The sequence below is a fragment of the Choloepus didactylus genome, chromosome 15 (assembly GCF_015220235.1).
Source record: "Choloepus didactylus isolate mChoDid1 chromosome 15, mChoDid1.pri, whole genome shotgun sequence".
Taxonomy (NCBI): domain Eukaryota; kingdom Metazoa; phylum Chordata; class Mammalia; order Pilosa; family Megalonychidae; genus Choloepus; species Choloepus didactylus.
The window spans coordinates 48,497,551-48,514,662 of NC_051321.1; the positions used below are offsets into that span (position 1 = coordinate 48,497,551).

A 17,112-nucleotide genomic window follows, 5' to 3' on the forward strand; every position below is an offset into this window, starting at 1 on the left:
AAATTGTTTTTGTCCTAGTATCATTATCTAAATAGCTGAAGTTCAGTGTTTTCTGAATATGTGAATGTAAATACAAATGTGATTTTGACAGAGCGTTTTTGAAACCCTACTCATCTGGGCATGACGTCATCTGGGCAAAAAACTGGGACAATTGCGGGAGCGAGAGGGAAGCCGTGAATTCTGTTTCAAGGCGGCACTGAACCCGCCGAGTAGACACCATGAACAAAGCTCATCTACCCAAATTGAAAACATTTATGGACAAGAAGTTATTGAAGTGAAATGGTGGCAGATATGTCTAAGGAATATTGCAGGGATTTGATCGCTTTATGAATCTTGTGATGGATGAATATGTGAAGATGGCAATTAGTGGGCAACAGAACAATATTGGAATGGTGGTTGTGCCAGTTTGGATATATTATATCCTTCCAAAAGCCATATTCTTTTTTTTTAAATTCATATTTATTGAGATATATTCACATACAATGCAGTCATACAAAACAAAGCATACATTCAGTTGTTTACTGTACCAATATATAGTTCTGCATTCATCACCAAAATTAATTTTTGACGTTTTCATTACCACACACACACAAATAATAAGAATAAAAATTAAAGTGACAAAGAACAATTAAAGTAAAACAGAACACTGGGTGCCTTTTTTCTTTTTTTCTTCCCCCATTTTTCTACTCATCCATCCATAAACGAGACAAAGGGGAGTATGGTCCATGTGGATTTCCCAATCACATTGTCACCCCTCATAAGCTACATTTTTATACAATCATCTTCAAGATTCATGGGTTCTGGGTTGTAGCTTTATAGTTTCAGGTATTTACTGCTAGCTATTCCAATTCATTAGAACCTAAAAAGGGTTGTCTATATTGTGCACAAGAGTGCCCACCAGAGTGACCTCTCAGCTCCTTTTGGAATCTCTCTGCCACTGAAGCTTATTTCATTTCCTATCACATCCCCCTTTTGGTCAAGAAGATGTTCTCCATACCATGATGCCAGGTCTACATTCCTCCCCAGGAGTCATATTCCACATTGCCAGGGGGGATTCACTACCCTGGGTGTCAGATCTCACGTAGCAGGGAGGGCAGTGATTTCACCTGCCAAGCTGGCTTAGCTAGAGAGAGAAGGCCACATCTGAGCAACAAAGAGGCATTCGGGAGGAGGCTCTTAGGCACAATTATAGGGAGGCCTAGCCTCTCCTTTGCAGCCACAGTCTTCCCAAGGGCAAGTCCTGTGGTACAGGGCTCAGCCCATCAAACCACCAGCCCCTTATGTCTGTGGTCATGTTAGCAACCATCGAGGTGGGGGAGCCCAACACCCCTGCATTCTCCACCAGCTCCTCAAGGGGGCTCTGCATATTTTTTCATGGTTTTTTTTTTTAATTCTTTTTTTTAAAATCAACTATATAAAAAAATTTTTTTTAAATACAATTAAAAAAACATTTCAAACAAACCATAACAAGGGACTGCAACATGTTCCTACTCTACCCCAAGAAAATAACCTAATATAGCAACATTTCTGTGAACTTCTTCCTACCATACCCATCAGAAATTAACAAACCATAGTCATTCCTGGGCATTCCCAGAACGTTAAATTTACCCACGATAGCTTATCTCTTCTTATTGGGTTATCATTCCCCCTTCATTAATTGCTATCCCTAGTTCCCCTACATTCTACATTATAAAACATTTATTTTAGGAGTGTGTTGTTTAACCTCAAGGTGTTTGTGAATTTTCTAAGTCTCTGATGGTTATTGACTTCTAATTGTATTCCACTGTGGTCAGAGAATGTGCTTTGAATAATTTCAATTTTCTTAAATTTATTGAGGCTTGTTTTATGTCCCAGCATATGGTCTATTCTGGATAAAGTTCCGCGATCACTAGAGAATAATGTGTATCCTGGTGATTTGGGATGTAATGTTCTATATATATCTGTTAAATCAAATTCATTTATCCTAGTGTTTAGGTTTTCATTTTCCTTATTGGTCTTCTGTCTGGTTGATCTATCTATAGGAGAGAGTGATGTGTTAAAGTCTCCCATAATTATTGTGGAAACATCCATTGCTCTCTTTAATTTTGCCAGTGTTTGTCTCATGTATTTTGTGGCACCATGTTTGGGTGCATAAACATTTATGATTGCTATTTCTTCTTGTTGAATTGCCCCTTTTATTAGTATGTAGTGGCCTTCTTTGTCTCTCCTAACATCCTTGCATTTAAAGTCTATTTTATCTGAGATTAGTATTGCTACTCCTGCTTTCTTATGGCTGTAGCTTGCACGAAATATTTTTTCCATCCTTTCACTTTCAATTTCTTTGTGTCCCTGTGTCTAAGATGAGTCTCTTGTATGCAACATATTGATGGTTCATATTTTTTGACCCATTCTGTCATTCTGTATCTTTTAATTGGGGAGTTTAATCCATTTACATTCAACATTATTACTGTGAAGGCATTTCTTGAATCAGCCATCCTCTCCTTTGGTTTATGTTTGTCAGATATATTTTTTCCTCTCTCTTTTATTGTCCTTTAGTGAGCCAATATTGAATCTCTATAGTACTGAGCCTTTCTCTATATCTCTCTCTCCTTTCTTTGTTTCTCTGTTGGTAGGTTCCCTTTAGTATCTCAAGTAGGGCAGGTCTTTTGTTAGCAAAATCTCTCAGCATTTTTTTGTGAAAAATTTAAGCTCTCCCTCAAATTTGAAGGAGAGTTTTGCTAGATAAAGTATTCTTGGTTGGAAATTTTTCTCTCTCAGAATTTTAAATAAGTCATGCCACTGCCATCTCACCTCCATGATGGACGTTGAGTAGTCACTACTTAGTCTTATGTTGTTTCCTTTGTATGTGGTGAATTGCTTTTCTCTTGCTGCTTTCAGAACTTGCTCCTTTTCTTCCATATTTGACAGTGTGATCAGAATATCTCTTGGAGTGGGTTTATTTGGATATATTCTATTTGGAGTTTGCTGGGCATTTGTGCTTTGTGTATTTATATTGTTTAGAAGGTTTGGAAAGTTTTCCCCAACAATTTCTTTGAATACTCTTTCTAGACCTTTACCGTTCTCTTCCCCTTCTGGGAACCAATGAGCTTTATATTTGGATGTTTTATTTTATCTATCATATCCCTGAGTTCCATTTTGATTTTTTCGATTTTTTCCCCATTCTTTCTTTTGTTCTTTCATTTTCTGTTCTGTGGCCCTCGAGGTCACTGATTTGTTGTTCAGCTTCCTCTAGTCTTGTACTATGAGCTTCCAGAGTCTTTTTAATTTGGCCAACAGTTTCTTTTATTTCATAAGATTATCTGTTTTTTTTATTTACTCTTACTATTTCTTCTTTATGCTCTTCTAGGGTCTTCTTGATGTCCTTTATATCCTGTTCCATGCTCTTCTTCATGTCCTTTATATCCTGTGCCATGCTTTCATTGTGTGTCTTTAGTTCTTTGATTAATTGCTCCAAGTACTGTCTCCTCTGATCTTTCGATTTGGGTGTTTGGGTTTGGGTTATCCATATCGTCTGGTTTTTTCATATGCTTTAAAATTTTCTGTTGTTTTTGGCCTCTTGGCATTTGCTTTACTTGATAGGGTTCTTTTATGATATGTAGGATTATTTAAAGTCTAATCTCTAATTTGTCAGATCTACAGCTTGGTGGCGTACACTTTCTCTAACTAACCAGCAGATGGTGTCCATGAGTCACCTATTCCCCTCAAGTCAGTTCTCCCCAACTTTGTTTTTGTGATGTGTGTGGGTCTGATTCTTGTGCGGTCCAATTGGTGCACCAGGTTTGGGTGTGTTTCTGGTGCTGTCTGCCCTGAATGTGGGGCGTGTGTCTGAGCAGTTAGGGAGGGAAGGCAGCTTTAATAATCAAACCTCCCAGGTGTTCCTGGAGATTTAAGGCTGTTGCAAGAGTCTAAACCTTCATTTCAGTCTTGCCACAGATCGTTTCTGCCGCTGACCCACAAGTCCTTGGTATTGGCATATGGTCCCTGGGATTTCCGAATGGGTCCCTCTTCCAAGCCATGCCCTACTAAGGCCTCTGCTGAGGGAAGGTTGTGCTACGTCACAAGTGTGCACCATCCCTCAAGGGAAGTTCTGGGCCGCCAGGCTGTGTAGGGGTGTTCCCAGCCTGCTGTAAGGATGGCTGTATGGGGCGTGTCAGTTTCCCCCTTTTCACACAGCTCTGCCTTCCCAGCTCTGAGACAGGTAGCTGTGGGTGCACGAAAGGCTACTGTCCATGCCCAATATTGTGGCTTGTGTGCATGATGCTGGAAATACTTCCTGTCACATGGTTTTTTTGCTGTTTTTTTTTTGGTGCAGCTCTGGGCTGTGGCACCAGTGCCGGGCAGGAGCATCCCAGCCTGCCGGGAAGATGGCTGCAAGGGGGCATGGTTATTTTCCCCTTTTGGCTCCTCACTCTGAAACAATTAGCAGTGGATGCATGAAAGGCTATCTTCCATGCCAGATATTGAGGCATACCCGCAGCCTGTTCCTGCCCCCTCTTCACTGTGTGGTTCTCGCTGCCTTATCTGTAGCCGCTTTTGGGTTTTTTAAAAAAGAACTAGTCCACCTCCAAGCGCCAACCCACAGTTTCCCCACACCACAGCGTGGCTGCTGGATATTCAGCAGGCTTACTCACTCTTTTCAGAACACAGACTCCTGGTTTCACCAAGTGAATGCTCCCTGTGGATTTAGCAGACCTTGTCCAGCTGGTACATTGCTGGAACTGATGTTCTGTGTCACTTTCTGGCTTTTATCTAGTATTTTTCACAGAGGTGTTTTTTTTCCCTGTCTCTCCTAGCCGCCATCTTAGGTTCTCTCTCCAAAAGCCATATTTTTAAATGCAATCTTGTGGGGGCAGACTTATTAATCTTTTTAATTAGGGTGTGATCTCTTGATTGAATGTTTCCATGGAGAATTGACCCCACCCATTCAGGGTATGTCTTGATTAGCTTACTGGAGTCCTTTAAAGAGAGCTCACAGAGAGCAAGCAGCACAGAAAGACTTTTGGAGAAATGTTGGAGCACTGACAGAAATGCTGCGAGCTGACCCAGATGATTCCTGACACTGGGAGGCACTTGGAGATACAGACAGAAGATATGTTTGGAGATGCTAAGAGATGAACCCCAGAGTTTGCCCTGGAGAAGCTGAGGGAGGACACCAGACACTTAGAAAGAAATGCCCTGGAGAAAGAAGCAAGGATGCACAGGAGCTGAGGAAGAGTAGCTGAGAGAGACATTTTGGAGAAAGCCATTTTGAAACACAACCCAGGAGCAAAGGACAAACAGACACCAGCCATGTGCCTTCCCAGCTGACAAGAGGTGTTCCGGACGCTGTCGGGCATTCTTCAGTGAAGGAAGCCTCATGCTGATGCCTTAGTTTGGACACTTTTATGGCCTCAGAACTGTAAATTTGTGACCTAAGAAATCCCATTTATAAAAGCCAATCCATTTTTGGTATTTTGCATAATGGCAGCATTAGCAAACCAGAACAATGGTAGTAAGAGGAAATAGTCTCATCATCTTAGAAGCCTTGAAATGAGTATAAATAATGGCTGTATTTGGCAGAAAGATCAATTGCTTCCACATGTACCCTCCCCAAAGGATCCATTTTACTGTGATGTAATAATTGGGTCATGTACATTCTTCATAATTTGCACTTGGAAAGTTGTCACTTCTATGTATATATGTTATATTCTAAAAATTAACACCTTGCATCTGCAGTGTCATATTTTAAGTGATAAACATATTGTCTGTTCACGTACCTGTGCATTTGAGCACCTGTGTCTTTATTAACAAACATCTAATGTGCCTGCCATGTTCCATGTGTAATGACAAGGATGGTGAAGGAAACACATTGTCCTTGTTCTTAACTAACTTAAATTTTTTATCAAGTAAAAGAACTTGCAAATCTGCTCTGTGCTATAGACCTTTCCCATCATGCCTTAAACACTTTTTTACTGACTTGTTGATCCCAATGGATTAGCTTGTCTTTATCTCAACAGGCAAGTGGCTGTTTTCCTGGCTCCCACATTCAGTTTTTGATATTCCTTGGCTTTTTTTCTTGCTTTGGTGGAGCACTTCTCAGCAGGTATACCTGACACTGCACTTTTCTTCCATTGTGCTATTTACTAGAACAAAAGTTTCTGCTTATTTGAGGACATAAGGAAGATCCTAGGAAAGAAATATACCTGATGTTAAATGTTGAATTGGGGATTTGCATAATGATTTAGGATTGGTTTCAATCCATAAATTTGATTCTCTCCAAATTGGTGTTCAAATGTATATTTACACAGATGTTCAGAGGCTCTGAAATGGGCTCTTTTCAAAGACCTAGGTAATACATAGAATTATAGAAGCTATATATACCCACACCTCAGAAACAGGCCTAAGTGCTTTAAGAAATACTTAAAACATCTAGTGGTTCTTTTGAGCTTGAATCTAAAGAGAAGCATTGTTTTGCTCATGTCGAGAGAGTAAGAAAGCTTCATGTTTTGTAAACTCTAGCCCAGGAATATATTAAATATCCCTTTATGTGTTTCACTATATTAAGAGGTGAAGTATTAAAAAAAAAAATCTTTGCAGCCTTTGATCTGGACTTGACTACTTTGGAAAGAGAACTCTGACATATGGACAAAAGAATTGGAGATTGTATAGCCAAATAAATATTCTACCACATATATTCTTACACAAATGCACAGGATAATTACAAAATGCTACTTTTTCCACCTAAAATTTTCTCCCACCCCCACTCACTAATTTTTTCAATCTTTACCCTTTTAAAGGTGCAATGAAAATCCTATGGCAACCACCATACATTCTTTTGCAAGGAATGATTTCTCTCCTCTAAAATTCCATGAAAGTTTGGTTGTACCTTCCTTACTGTACTTGTCACTGTGTTATGGTTACTTCTGTGTATACTTTTTTTATTCCTCCTCCCACATTTTAGGCTCCTTGACATCAGAAATATTATCTTTCTGGTCTTTATTGGCCCAAAGCACATAACACATACTGTGCTGGTTTGAATGTATTATGTCCCCCAGAAAAAGCCATATTCTTTGATGCAATCTTGTGGGACAGACCTAATAGTGGGGATTAAGTTGGAATGTTTGGTTTAGGTTGTTTGCATAGAGATGTGCCCCACCCAACTGTAGATGATAACTGATGGGATATTTCCATGGAGGTATGGCCCCACCCATTCAGGGTGGGCCTTGATCAGTGGAGCCATATAAACATGCTGACTCAGGGAGATGGAACTCAGTGCAGCTGTGAGTGATGTTTTGAAGAGGAGCAAGCTTGCTAGAGAGGAACGTCCTGGGAGAAAGCCATTTTGAAACCAGAACTTGGAGCAGACGCCAGCCACGTGCCTTCCCAGCTAACAGAAGTTTTCCGGACGCCATTGGCCATCCTCCAGTGAAGGTACCCGATTACTGATGTGTTACCTTGGACAGTTTATGGCCTTAAGACTGTAACTGTGTAGCCAAATAAACCCCCTGTTTTTATAAAAGCCAGTCCATCTCTGGTGTTTTGCATTCTGCAGCATTAGCAAACTAAAACACATACTATGCACAGGTCATAGTTCTAGGCACATTACATACAATACCATTTTATTCCTCACATCCTATCAATGAGGTGCTGATATCATCCCCATTTTACTGCAGTGAGGAAATGGAGGCAAATATTGATTGGGTAAGTAAATAGCTCTGAGTCACTCATCTAAAAATAGGGTGAGGAAGTAACCCAAACTCATACATACAATAAACGGTAGAGCTGGGATTTGGAAAGGTATATTCTTACCCACAAACAGTTTTGTATCAGTCATCATGGGTGAGGTTATGCTGGAGAAACAAACAACCCTCACAGTTCAGGACTTAAAGTAAACAGTCTGTTTCTTGCTCATGCTCTATGTCCCTCTTGGGTCAAGTGTGTTTTGCTCCATGTTGTCCTCTGGGACACAGGTTGATAGAGCAGCCACCATCTGGAATACTGCTGCAGAAAATAGAGTATGGTGAATTGCTCACTGATATGCAAAACTTCTGCCCAGAAGTGATACAAGCTATTTTTCTTCCACATTTTATTGGCCAATGTAAGTCACATGATCACAGCTAACTTCAAAAAAGGGTGGGGAATACAGTTTTATCATCTGCCCAGGGTGAGAGGGCCTGAACTATTTGGTGAACATCACTAGTGACTACAGTAGCAATACTGCCCCTGCTTCTACCCTAAAGCCCCAATCACAAGTCTGTCCTAGGGATGAAGACTTGTTAAGGAACGTTGTATTTGAGGATTTTTCTTTTAATAGAAATAAGGGCTTTATAGAACTTGGTCAAGAGACCCATTTCAGAGATTAGAACTGGGAGCAGGTATAGGCTGATCTGAAAATTGAGGCAAAAGCCTGGGGAGGCAAGATAGAAAGTATGTAAGGGAAGCACTTTTACATAAGGTCTGAATTTTGGTCCAACTCCACAGCTGAATAGAAAGCCAGGGAAAGTACTAGAGAACTAAAATGATGGCTAAAAAATTGTGAAAAATGAAGTAAACCTCTTAAGGATAAGAATTCATTCATTTATTAACGACACCTGTGTTGAACATCTACTATGTTCCTAGCAAATGAGCTAAGCACTTTTATAAATATTTTTATGACAGTTGTACAAGTTAAGGAAATATTAGTATACCCATTTTACAGTTGAGAAAAATGAGAAAGTTTTCAGACTCTTCCAGCACCACACATCTATACATTAAGGAGCAGGCGTCCAAATCCAGTAGGTCTGGCTTCTGAGCCCACATGATTAACCAAAGACTACTCTCTATCATCAAACTTACCATCCTATAGAAGAAGACAGTAAGCATGGAAAAGTAGGAGTTAGGTAGATTATAGCATTTGCTAGCATGAGTAGAGTGAGTTTCCTCTAATTGGCTTAGAAATGTTATAAAATTTAATTGGTTACTCCTTCTGCAATGCCCTTTCTCAGTGCCATAACACAGCAGGTGTTTATAAACAAAATCATTGAAGTCCTTACCACTTTCTTATTTATTAGAACTTCCTTGTCTGTTTTTTTCAATTAGGAATACCCAGCTCAATTGCATTAGGTTTTTTTAAAGTGCTTTATTTGGTTTGCAGTATAAATGAATCACTCTGTCTACATTTTACTATTTTGGAATAGACAATAATTGGCCATATCCATGCCTTACAACAGCAACTATACCTTTTTCATAAACGTCTTAAATATAGCAAATGGGATATAGAATTAAAAGTCATGGAAGATGTAGTTTTTACTTTAAAAAATGGAAGAGAAACTTTAGTTTATGAGTTATTTGTGAAAAACATAGTGATTTCAAACAACGAAATTTGAAATTTTCACTCATTTATGTATTAGACAAAAGTGCTTCTGTTTTAATATTAAACATTCATATTTATAAAGCCTTATGAGTGCTTATATTCTGACTTTACCAGTAAATGAGATGTATGTTAAGCCCGAGGTACTTATCAATCATCTGTGTAATATCCCTGACATCATCATATTGTAGATACTATGAATTTTAGCCATGTATTGTAGGCTAAGATCCTGGGTGATTTGAGGGGATCTGAGATTATGAACTCCATAGCCTCTTTTCTCCATCTCTTCCTCTCCCCCCACTTCTCTAATACATGCCTCCCTCATATTTCACCACCACTCCTTGCTGTTCCCAGATTATTAGAAACCAACCAGATACCCCACAATGCATGAGGCTTGATTGGCTGATGGCCTTGATCTTCCAGTGCCCCAGAGAACAACTTGGTAGGGAGCAGGATAAGAAGACCAAGGACTAGAACGGTCCACTGGCATGTCCCACACTGCCCAGCAGTAGTGGACTCCATGGTGGGATTCTTTAAGGAACTCAGCTGGCTCCATTTGAAAGCATATGTCCTGCTGATGGTCTTTGTTTCCATTTCCTATTCTTTCTAACTTTGAACCATATTTTTGTTTTATTGTGGTAATGCATATATAATATAAAAATTTCCATTTTAACCATTTTAAGTGTACAATTCAATGGCATTAATTACTTGTACGATGCTGTACTACCATCACCATCATCCATTATCAAAGCTTTTTCATCAACCCCAACAGAAACTCTGTACTCATTAAGCAATAGCTCACCATTCCTTCTTCCCCCAGCCCCTAGTAATCTCTAATCAACTTTATGTCTCTATATATTTGCTTATTCTAGATATTTCGTATTAGTGGAATCATAAATTATTTGTCCTTTTGTGTTCGGCTTAGTTTACTCAGCATAATGATTTTGAGGTTCAGACATGAACCTTTACTCATTTTTATGGCTGACTAGTATTCCATTGTAGAATCATATTTTAACCCTCTTTTCAATCCGTTAGTCCCCCATGCTAGCAACCTCAATTTGAAATCCTCTTCAATTTTTTTAGCTCACTTTATATTTCTTTTATGTCCAGCTTCAACTCTGTCCTTCAGCTCTGTTTGTATCTCTGCTTATGAACAATTCTCTGTATTTCTCAGCCACATGGAAAGGACGTCTTGTGTTTTCAAGGAAGTGATTCATTATTTCTTCATCCCAAGCATATAACATTTTTTTCCAGCCCACCTTGAAGGCAATGTCAGCATCCTTCACAGCATCCCTCTGGAGCTGGGTGACTAACTGTCCTGATTTTCCTGGGATTGAGAGAATACCTGGAATACTGGACTTTTAGTTTTTGCAAAAGACCCAGGCAAATCAGGATGAGTTGGTCACCCTACACTGGAGACAGCACTAACCAACTCAGTTGTCATGGGAGATGAAAAGCATTTATCACTCTTAGAGCAGAGCTTCCTGCAGTGGTGCATCGTAACAGGTTACAAGAATGAAGCGTACTGAGTTATTGGATTCCTGCTTTCAGAGTATCTGAAGCTCAGGGGCAGTTGCCATCATCAGCAAGCAGACTTGTCCATTTACTACAGGAATATTATCAAATTCCATATGTATCATAATGTAAAAAAAGTTTGGGATGTACTGACTTAGATAATACCATTCATAATATATTACGTGTAAGTTAATCTGATATTCATGCCATAGAATTGCAAGATAATGGATTTTATCTCAAATGCTCTTTTGAACATTCCATATTAAATCATTATTTTACACTCTATTAAACAGGTATTTTACCAAATGTATTCATTTAAAATATGCCATTTCCCAGGAACTTGAAATGGAATTAGAAGATTGGGAATATTTATAGTAGGTTTGGCATCATGACATCCTGATAGCTAACTAGAAAGTTTATTTTTCCAGCAACAACATGTTTCAGACTAAATGCTAATCTCTGCATAAGTCATTTAGCGGTAATGAAGTAGAGACTTTGGAATAAAGTGTTGTCCATATACCCATGTGTGCTTGGTGTATAAATGACTTGACTTCACCTCGGTATTTATTTTCCATAAAACTCTGATAATCCTTTAAGTGTTTATTCAACAGCAGGATAATTTTTTCTGTCATTTCATTCCTTCTCATGGAATATCAAGCTGTAAATCAATTATGGTCTGCTTCTGGTTATTATCTTGGGCCAGCGGAATTATGAAATATAAAGTGAAAGTTAAATTCTGTTAAAGGCAGAACATTTGTATTGTGCACCAGCTACAATGATGAATTATAGGAGCAAGTCATATTCTCAGGAAAATTTATAAATATCTCTGAGGGTTTCTGCACACCAGAGAACACTTATATTTCTTCAGAATGTAATAATTAAGAATTCTACTTATATGGTAAAAACGCTATATAAGTTTTTGTAGTACTATGGTGCTATTCCCTTAGGAAAATAAGCTTATGGCAAAATTAGTTTAATAACATAAATGCTTAATTATGACTGTTACCATTATACTGTTTCATGTAAATAAACTCGACATCAGAGAGTATGTATTAACAATTTTATAATTAAACCTGGCTATTGATAAAACTGTTCCTTTTAGATGACGGATAATTTAATTATATGAATTCTAGTCCTGTATAGAAGTTAAGCTTTGTTTTCATTTTGATGAATAGGAAAAAATTAAAAGTTAAGGAACTGATGAGCACATGGTTGGGACTTTACCTTACCTTTACTCTGACCTTCCTTTTCATGAACCCATCTTTTACTGGAGAGAGAAAAAAATCTAATTTTGGAATTTCCATTAGAATATTTCTGAAAGATCTCAATTATGTCTATGCATGTATTTTGAATTGCATTAAAACTTCAGTTAAAATAATATGTCTGGAATTGTCCTCCAAGGAACTTGCTTGGAACTCCTGTCCAGATAATCAGGAGTTGATTTGGTAAAATCACTGCTGGGGGAAAATGTCTGATTGCTAGTTGTTGAATTTATGGCTGAAGCCTGTTTTCAAGCATTCCCTCTATTCTTTCCTTTACAATGTTGGCACCTTATAGTAGTTTCCTAGGTCTCCGTAACAAATTACCAGAAACTTGGTGGCTTAAAACAACAGAAATTTATTCTCTCACAGTTCTGGAGGCTAGAGGTCTGAAATCAAGTTTCCGCAGAGACACACTCCAGCTGAGGACTCTAGAGGAGAATCCGCCCTTGCCTCTTGAGCTTCTGTCGGTCAAGGTGTTGCTTGGCATGAGGCTGAGTAACTCCAATCTGTATAAATACACACGGCTTTCTTCTCTGTCTCTGTCCAATCTCCTTCTAACTTTTCTCTTCTAAGGGCACCTGTTACTGGATTTAGAGCCCCCCCTAATTATATTGATAAAGCCCTTTTTCCAAATTAAGTTACAGTGATGCTTAATTTAATGTGTCACCTTGACTGGGCTGGAGTGTCCGGTTGTTTGGTCAAACACTAGATGGTGATGTGAAGGAATTTTGCAGGTATGATTAGCATCTACAATTAGTTGACTTTAGTAAAAGAGCTTACCATTGATAATGTAGATGGGCCTCATCCAATCCGTTGAAGGCCTTAAAAAGCAAAAAACTGAGGTTTTTCTGAGAAGAAAAAAATTCCATCTCAATACTACCACATCAACCTTTGAGTGTCCAAGCTTTGAGTTTCTGGCCTCCTCTCTGGATTTTGGACTCAAGACCTCATTATCAGCTCTTGCCAGAATTTATAGCCTGCCGGCCTGCCTTGGGAATTTCATGCTACAATCACAGGATCCAGTTCCTTAAAATAAATATTTTAAGATAGGATGATGGATGGATGGATGGATGGATGGATGGATGGGTGGGTGGATGGATGATGGATGGATGTTGGTTCTGTTTCCCCAGAGAACCCTGAATGTTTCAGTCACAACCACAGGTTACAGACCACCTATCTTTTGGGGGGCCACCATTCAACACACTACACACTCACATTTGAATTATTTAAAAATATATAATGAGCACTGCTTTTTAAATAAAAGTCATTTTTTGTAAGAACATAGAACCTTATCTTTAGATTAAATAACATTAGCCTAGTATCAAAGCTTTTCAGTGTTGAAACCTGGATCTTATTTCATTCTTAGTTGTACACATCATGGTCCCAGCAATTTTCCTTGAATCATATACCATTCAAGTGCAAACTTACATTCTGTTTATCTCTAAACAGAACTTGCAGGACTTATTTAGAATAATTGATGACTCCTGTGTTGTATCCCTGTGAAAAGATCAACAGTGTGTACTTAGTAGATATATTTATTTAAAATTTCTAAATATAAAGATTTATATAATAGATTTCAGTATTCATTTAAGCCTAAATTAATAATTTTCAGAAATATAATTGATGTTGTATTGGAAAGTTAAAAGCTTAATTCTCATTTAAATAATCACAGACTGGTATCTAGATCACATTGGACTGCATTTGAAACCATAGATGTCAATATATAATTTAAAGAGGAAGAAATAAAAGAAATACTGCTAAATATAATTGGCTTTGAAGTTCAATATAATTATAACTTTAAGATGGGAATAATGAACTTTTTAAAAGTAACTGCTATTTGCTTAAAGCTGTCTTTGATAGAAAGTTCAAAAAAAAACAATCAAATGTCACAAATTTCTAGGTTTACAAATTGATGGTGAGATTTCTACTTTATCAGTTTACCAGCAAAGTCATTACTGGGGTAAATCGGTGGGTTTATTTCTGCCCATGAGATATATTAATTTAAAACATCTTCATTTCCGATAATGGAATGAAGCTTAGTATTTTCCTTCCTTGACATACAAAATACCATAAAGTTCTAACTGATTATTCTCCAAAGAGCCCAGTGTCAATTCAAAAAACAAGAGTTTGTGTACTTTGTCAGTGCATTCGTGCAGTATTTACTGAAAACCTCATTTGTACCAGGAGCTATGCTTTGAGGTAGGATTGCTAAGATGGAACAAAACATAGCATTTGCCCTTAAGGGATGCCCTGCCCCTAACACCCCACCCTAATAAGGGAGACAGACAATTGCTTTAGAGTTCAATGATGGAGATACATAAAAAGACATTATTAAAAGGTACCCAGTCCGTTCTAGAGATTGGGTTGAGGAATAGGGAATAGATTGAGTTCAGAGAAGGTTTCTCGGAGACCATACACTTGAGCTCCATCTTTAAATCATTACATCACCAAAAAGTGTAGAGTAGAGGAGATCATTCTAGCAGAGGACTAGAATGTACAAATCGATGTGTGAGAACATGGAAAGTTTAGAGACTTACAAGAACTTCATCACTGTGGAAGGTTAGACTGTATGAGGGAGGTGCAAGTAGCCTGGCGAGGAAAAGGAGGGGATAGAACGTGAAGGACCGTATGTGTCATGGTAAATAATTGGGGTGCATCTAAAATATGTAGACATCCATCAGTCAGTTTTAAGTGGTGGAGAGATATGGTTGGATTTGCATTTAATAAAACTCACTCTGAGATGATGGAGAAGTCACTGAAAGAGGGGAGAAGAATAGAGGAAGTATGATTGGTCAGCTGAGGAATAATGATCAAGGCAAGAACCCAGGCCAGAGCAGTGGGAATAGAACAATAGAGGTGGATTTGAGAAAAAATTTGAGAATGAAATGATACAGGTAGATATGAGAAAAAAAATTTAGGAAGTTAAATCAATTGGACATGGTGAATGAATTAAATTTTGAGGGAGGCAAGGGAGTAAGGGAGGGGTCTATAAAACTGCCTGGCTTGGGTAGCTATATGGAGATGATGCCATCTGAGAAATGGAAGAACAGAGATGCAGCAAAGCAGAGTTGGATAGAAGGAAGGGGGAGTTATTGATGAGTTTTCTGGTATGGTTGTCAAATTCTGTGCTAGAATGACTATATCACAGAATTCTAAAGTTTGAAGTGGGGAAACATGTAAAAATCATTGATGCCTAAATGCTCTGCCCTCCAAGAACTTGAGAGAGAAGACAAAGTTAACAAACCGTAAACAATTTTAGTTACATTTTATTAAAAATAAAGTTTAAAGTATAGTTTTATTTGTTTCTTACCCTTGACTACATATACAGATTTTCTTCAGAAAGCTTGCATCATATTGCATACCCACAGTCTGTGTGCACCAGTGCCTAGTTGATAACTGAAGCTTAATTAATGTCTGTGGAAGGGAAATAAAATGGAAAATAGTGTGTTCCAGCTATATTGTTACGTATTTCTGCATGTAGGAGGTCAGAGTTTAGAAAACTAGACAATCCTGGAATTGGCAAGGAAGGCTTCTTATATGAGAGCGGGATTTGATTAATCAGAGGGAGAGAGCCAGCTTTCCATGAGAAGGGAACAAAAGGGAAGATGGCAACAACCATGGTAGCCCTTGGACAGTGAGGGATGCAGCCAACTGGAGCAGAGGGGTCGATGGAGCATAAAGACCAGAAAATGGGGTAGATATGATCTGTTCATGAAGTGCCATAAAAGTCAGAGGAATTCATCTTTTTTTAAAAAATAAGAAGAAGCATGATTCATGGCAAGGACAGATAGATTGATAGATAATAGATGAAAGAATAAGTGTTACTATCTCCTTGCAGCCTACCCAAATTCTTTTCTTTTTTTGTGGAGAATACTGAAAGTATCCATCCTTGGCATTCTGGGAGGCATTTCTCCCCTGATCTTTCTATCATCACCTCCCTAAGAGGCAGGTCTTCATAGCTTTACAAGGTCCTGCCCAACCCCAGTTTCCCTTGAGAGCTCCCCTTTGTACCTGGAGAAGCCCTTACTTTAAGAACTCTTTAGCAATCATGTATTTCCCTTGGTTCAGACTTGTCGAACTTGTACCCAGCTTTCTGCATAAATAACAAACTTCCTAAAAGATCTAGAAGTCCAAAGACTTATATTAATATTTACTGAGCTTCTAGGACTAGAACCTTAAGGTAAGAATTCTGTCAAGGCTGTCAAAGCTAAACTAGACTCTTCCTATGTTATAATTAGTGCATATAAGGAAGGACTGTGTTGAGTAAGTTAGGCTGCAACACTGGATAAATTTGTTTTCTAGTTTTAACGGTGCTTAGGGCATTTTCCCAGGTTTGTTTTTCCAATGAATAATTTTATGACTCTATTTGTATCTATAATAGTTATTGGGTCTTTTTCTTTTATGGACTGATTTTTTTCAAGTGCTTTCAAAATAAATTTTGCAATATGACTTCCAGTCTGTGAATAATTCTGCTCTAGTGTAAGCATTTCACTTTGTTACTGAAATGTTGTGATTTTATAGATATATAAGGCATATATATATGTATATATATATATATGTCTGTCTTTGCTTATGAAAATTGATGCCACCTGTGCTGACCACTCTCTGAGTTACTGAAAAGATAGTCTCTCTTCCAATTTTGATCCACAGGGACTGTTCTTTGCTTTTCAGGCTTTGTGTCTGCCCCCCGTGTTTACTTCCCGCCTTCTCTTGCTTCTCCTTATAAGCTTATGTTCTCTCAGAGACACCTTTACACTGATTGTTAGTCTCCCTGTGGCTGTCATTTCCAGCCATCTAGGAAAACTGCCATTGCGCTATGTGCATTTCCCTGTGTGTTTGTGCTGTCAACATAACTTGAAATGCAGCACTTATCAAAGGCCAGAGTTTTGGTCATCAGTTTTGGCCTATTTTGGACTTCCTGTATAACTGCTTTCTTTGAAAATCAAAGTTTTGCTATTTTGTGGCTGCTTTGTAGCCAAGGAACAATCAGTATTCTAAACAATACTC

The 17,112-nt window shown here is 38.3% G+C and overlaps 2 protein-coding genes across 3 annotated transcripts in view; both read left to right on the forward strand.

Moving 5' to 3' along the window:
- PRKG1 (protein kinase cGMP-dependent 1) overlaps nt 1-17,112 on the forward strand; it is a 1,297,582-nt gene that overhangs the window by 872,176 nt on the left and 408,294 nt on the right. The gene's annotated exons all lie outside the window — the stretch shown is intronic.
- Nucleotides 219-5,533, forward strand: LOC119509760 (small nuclear ribonucleoprotein G-like). Its single transcript, XM_037803758.1, is given in 3 exon segments — nt 219-398; nt 890; nt 5,493-5,533. Coding segments are annotated over 3 exon segments (222 nt in total).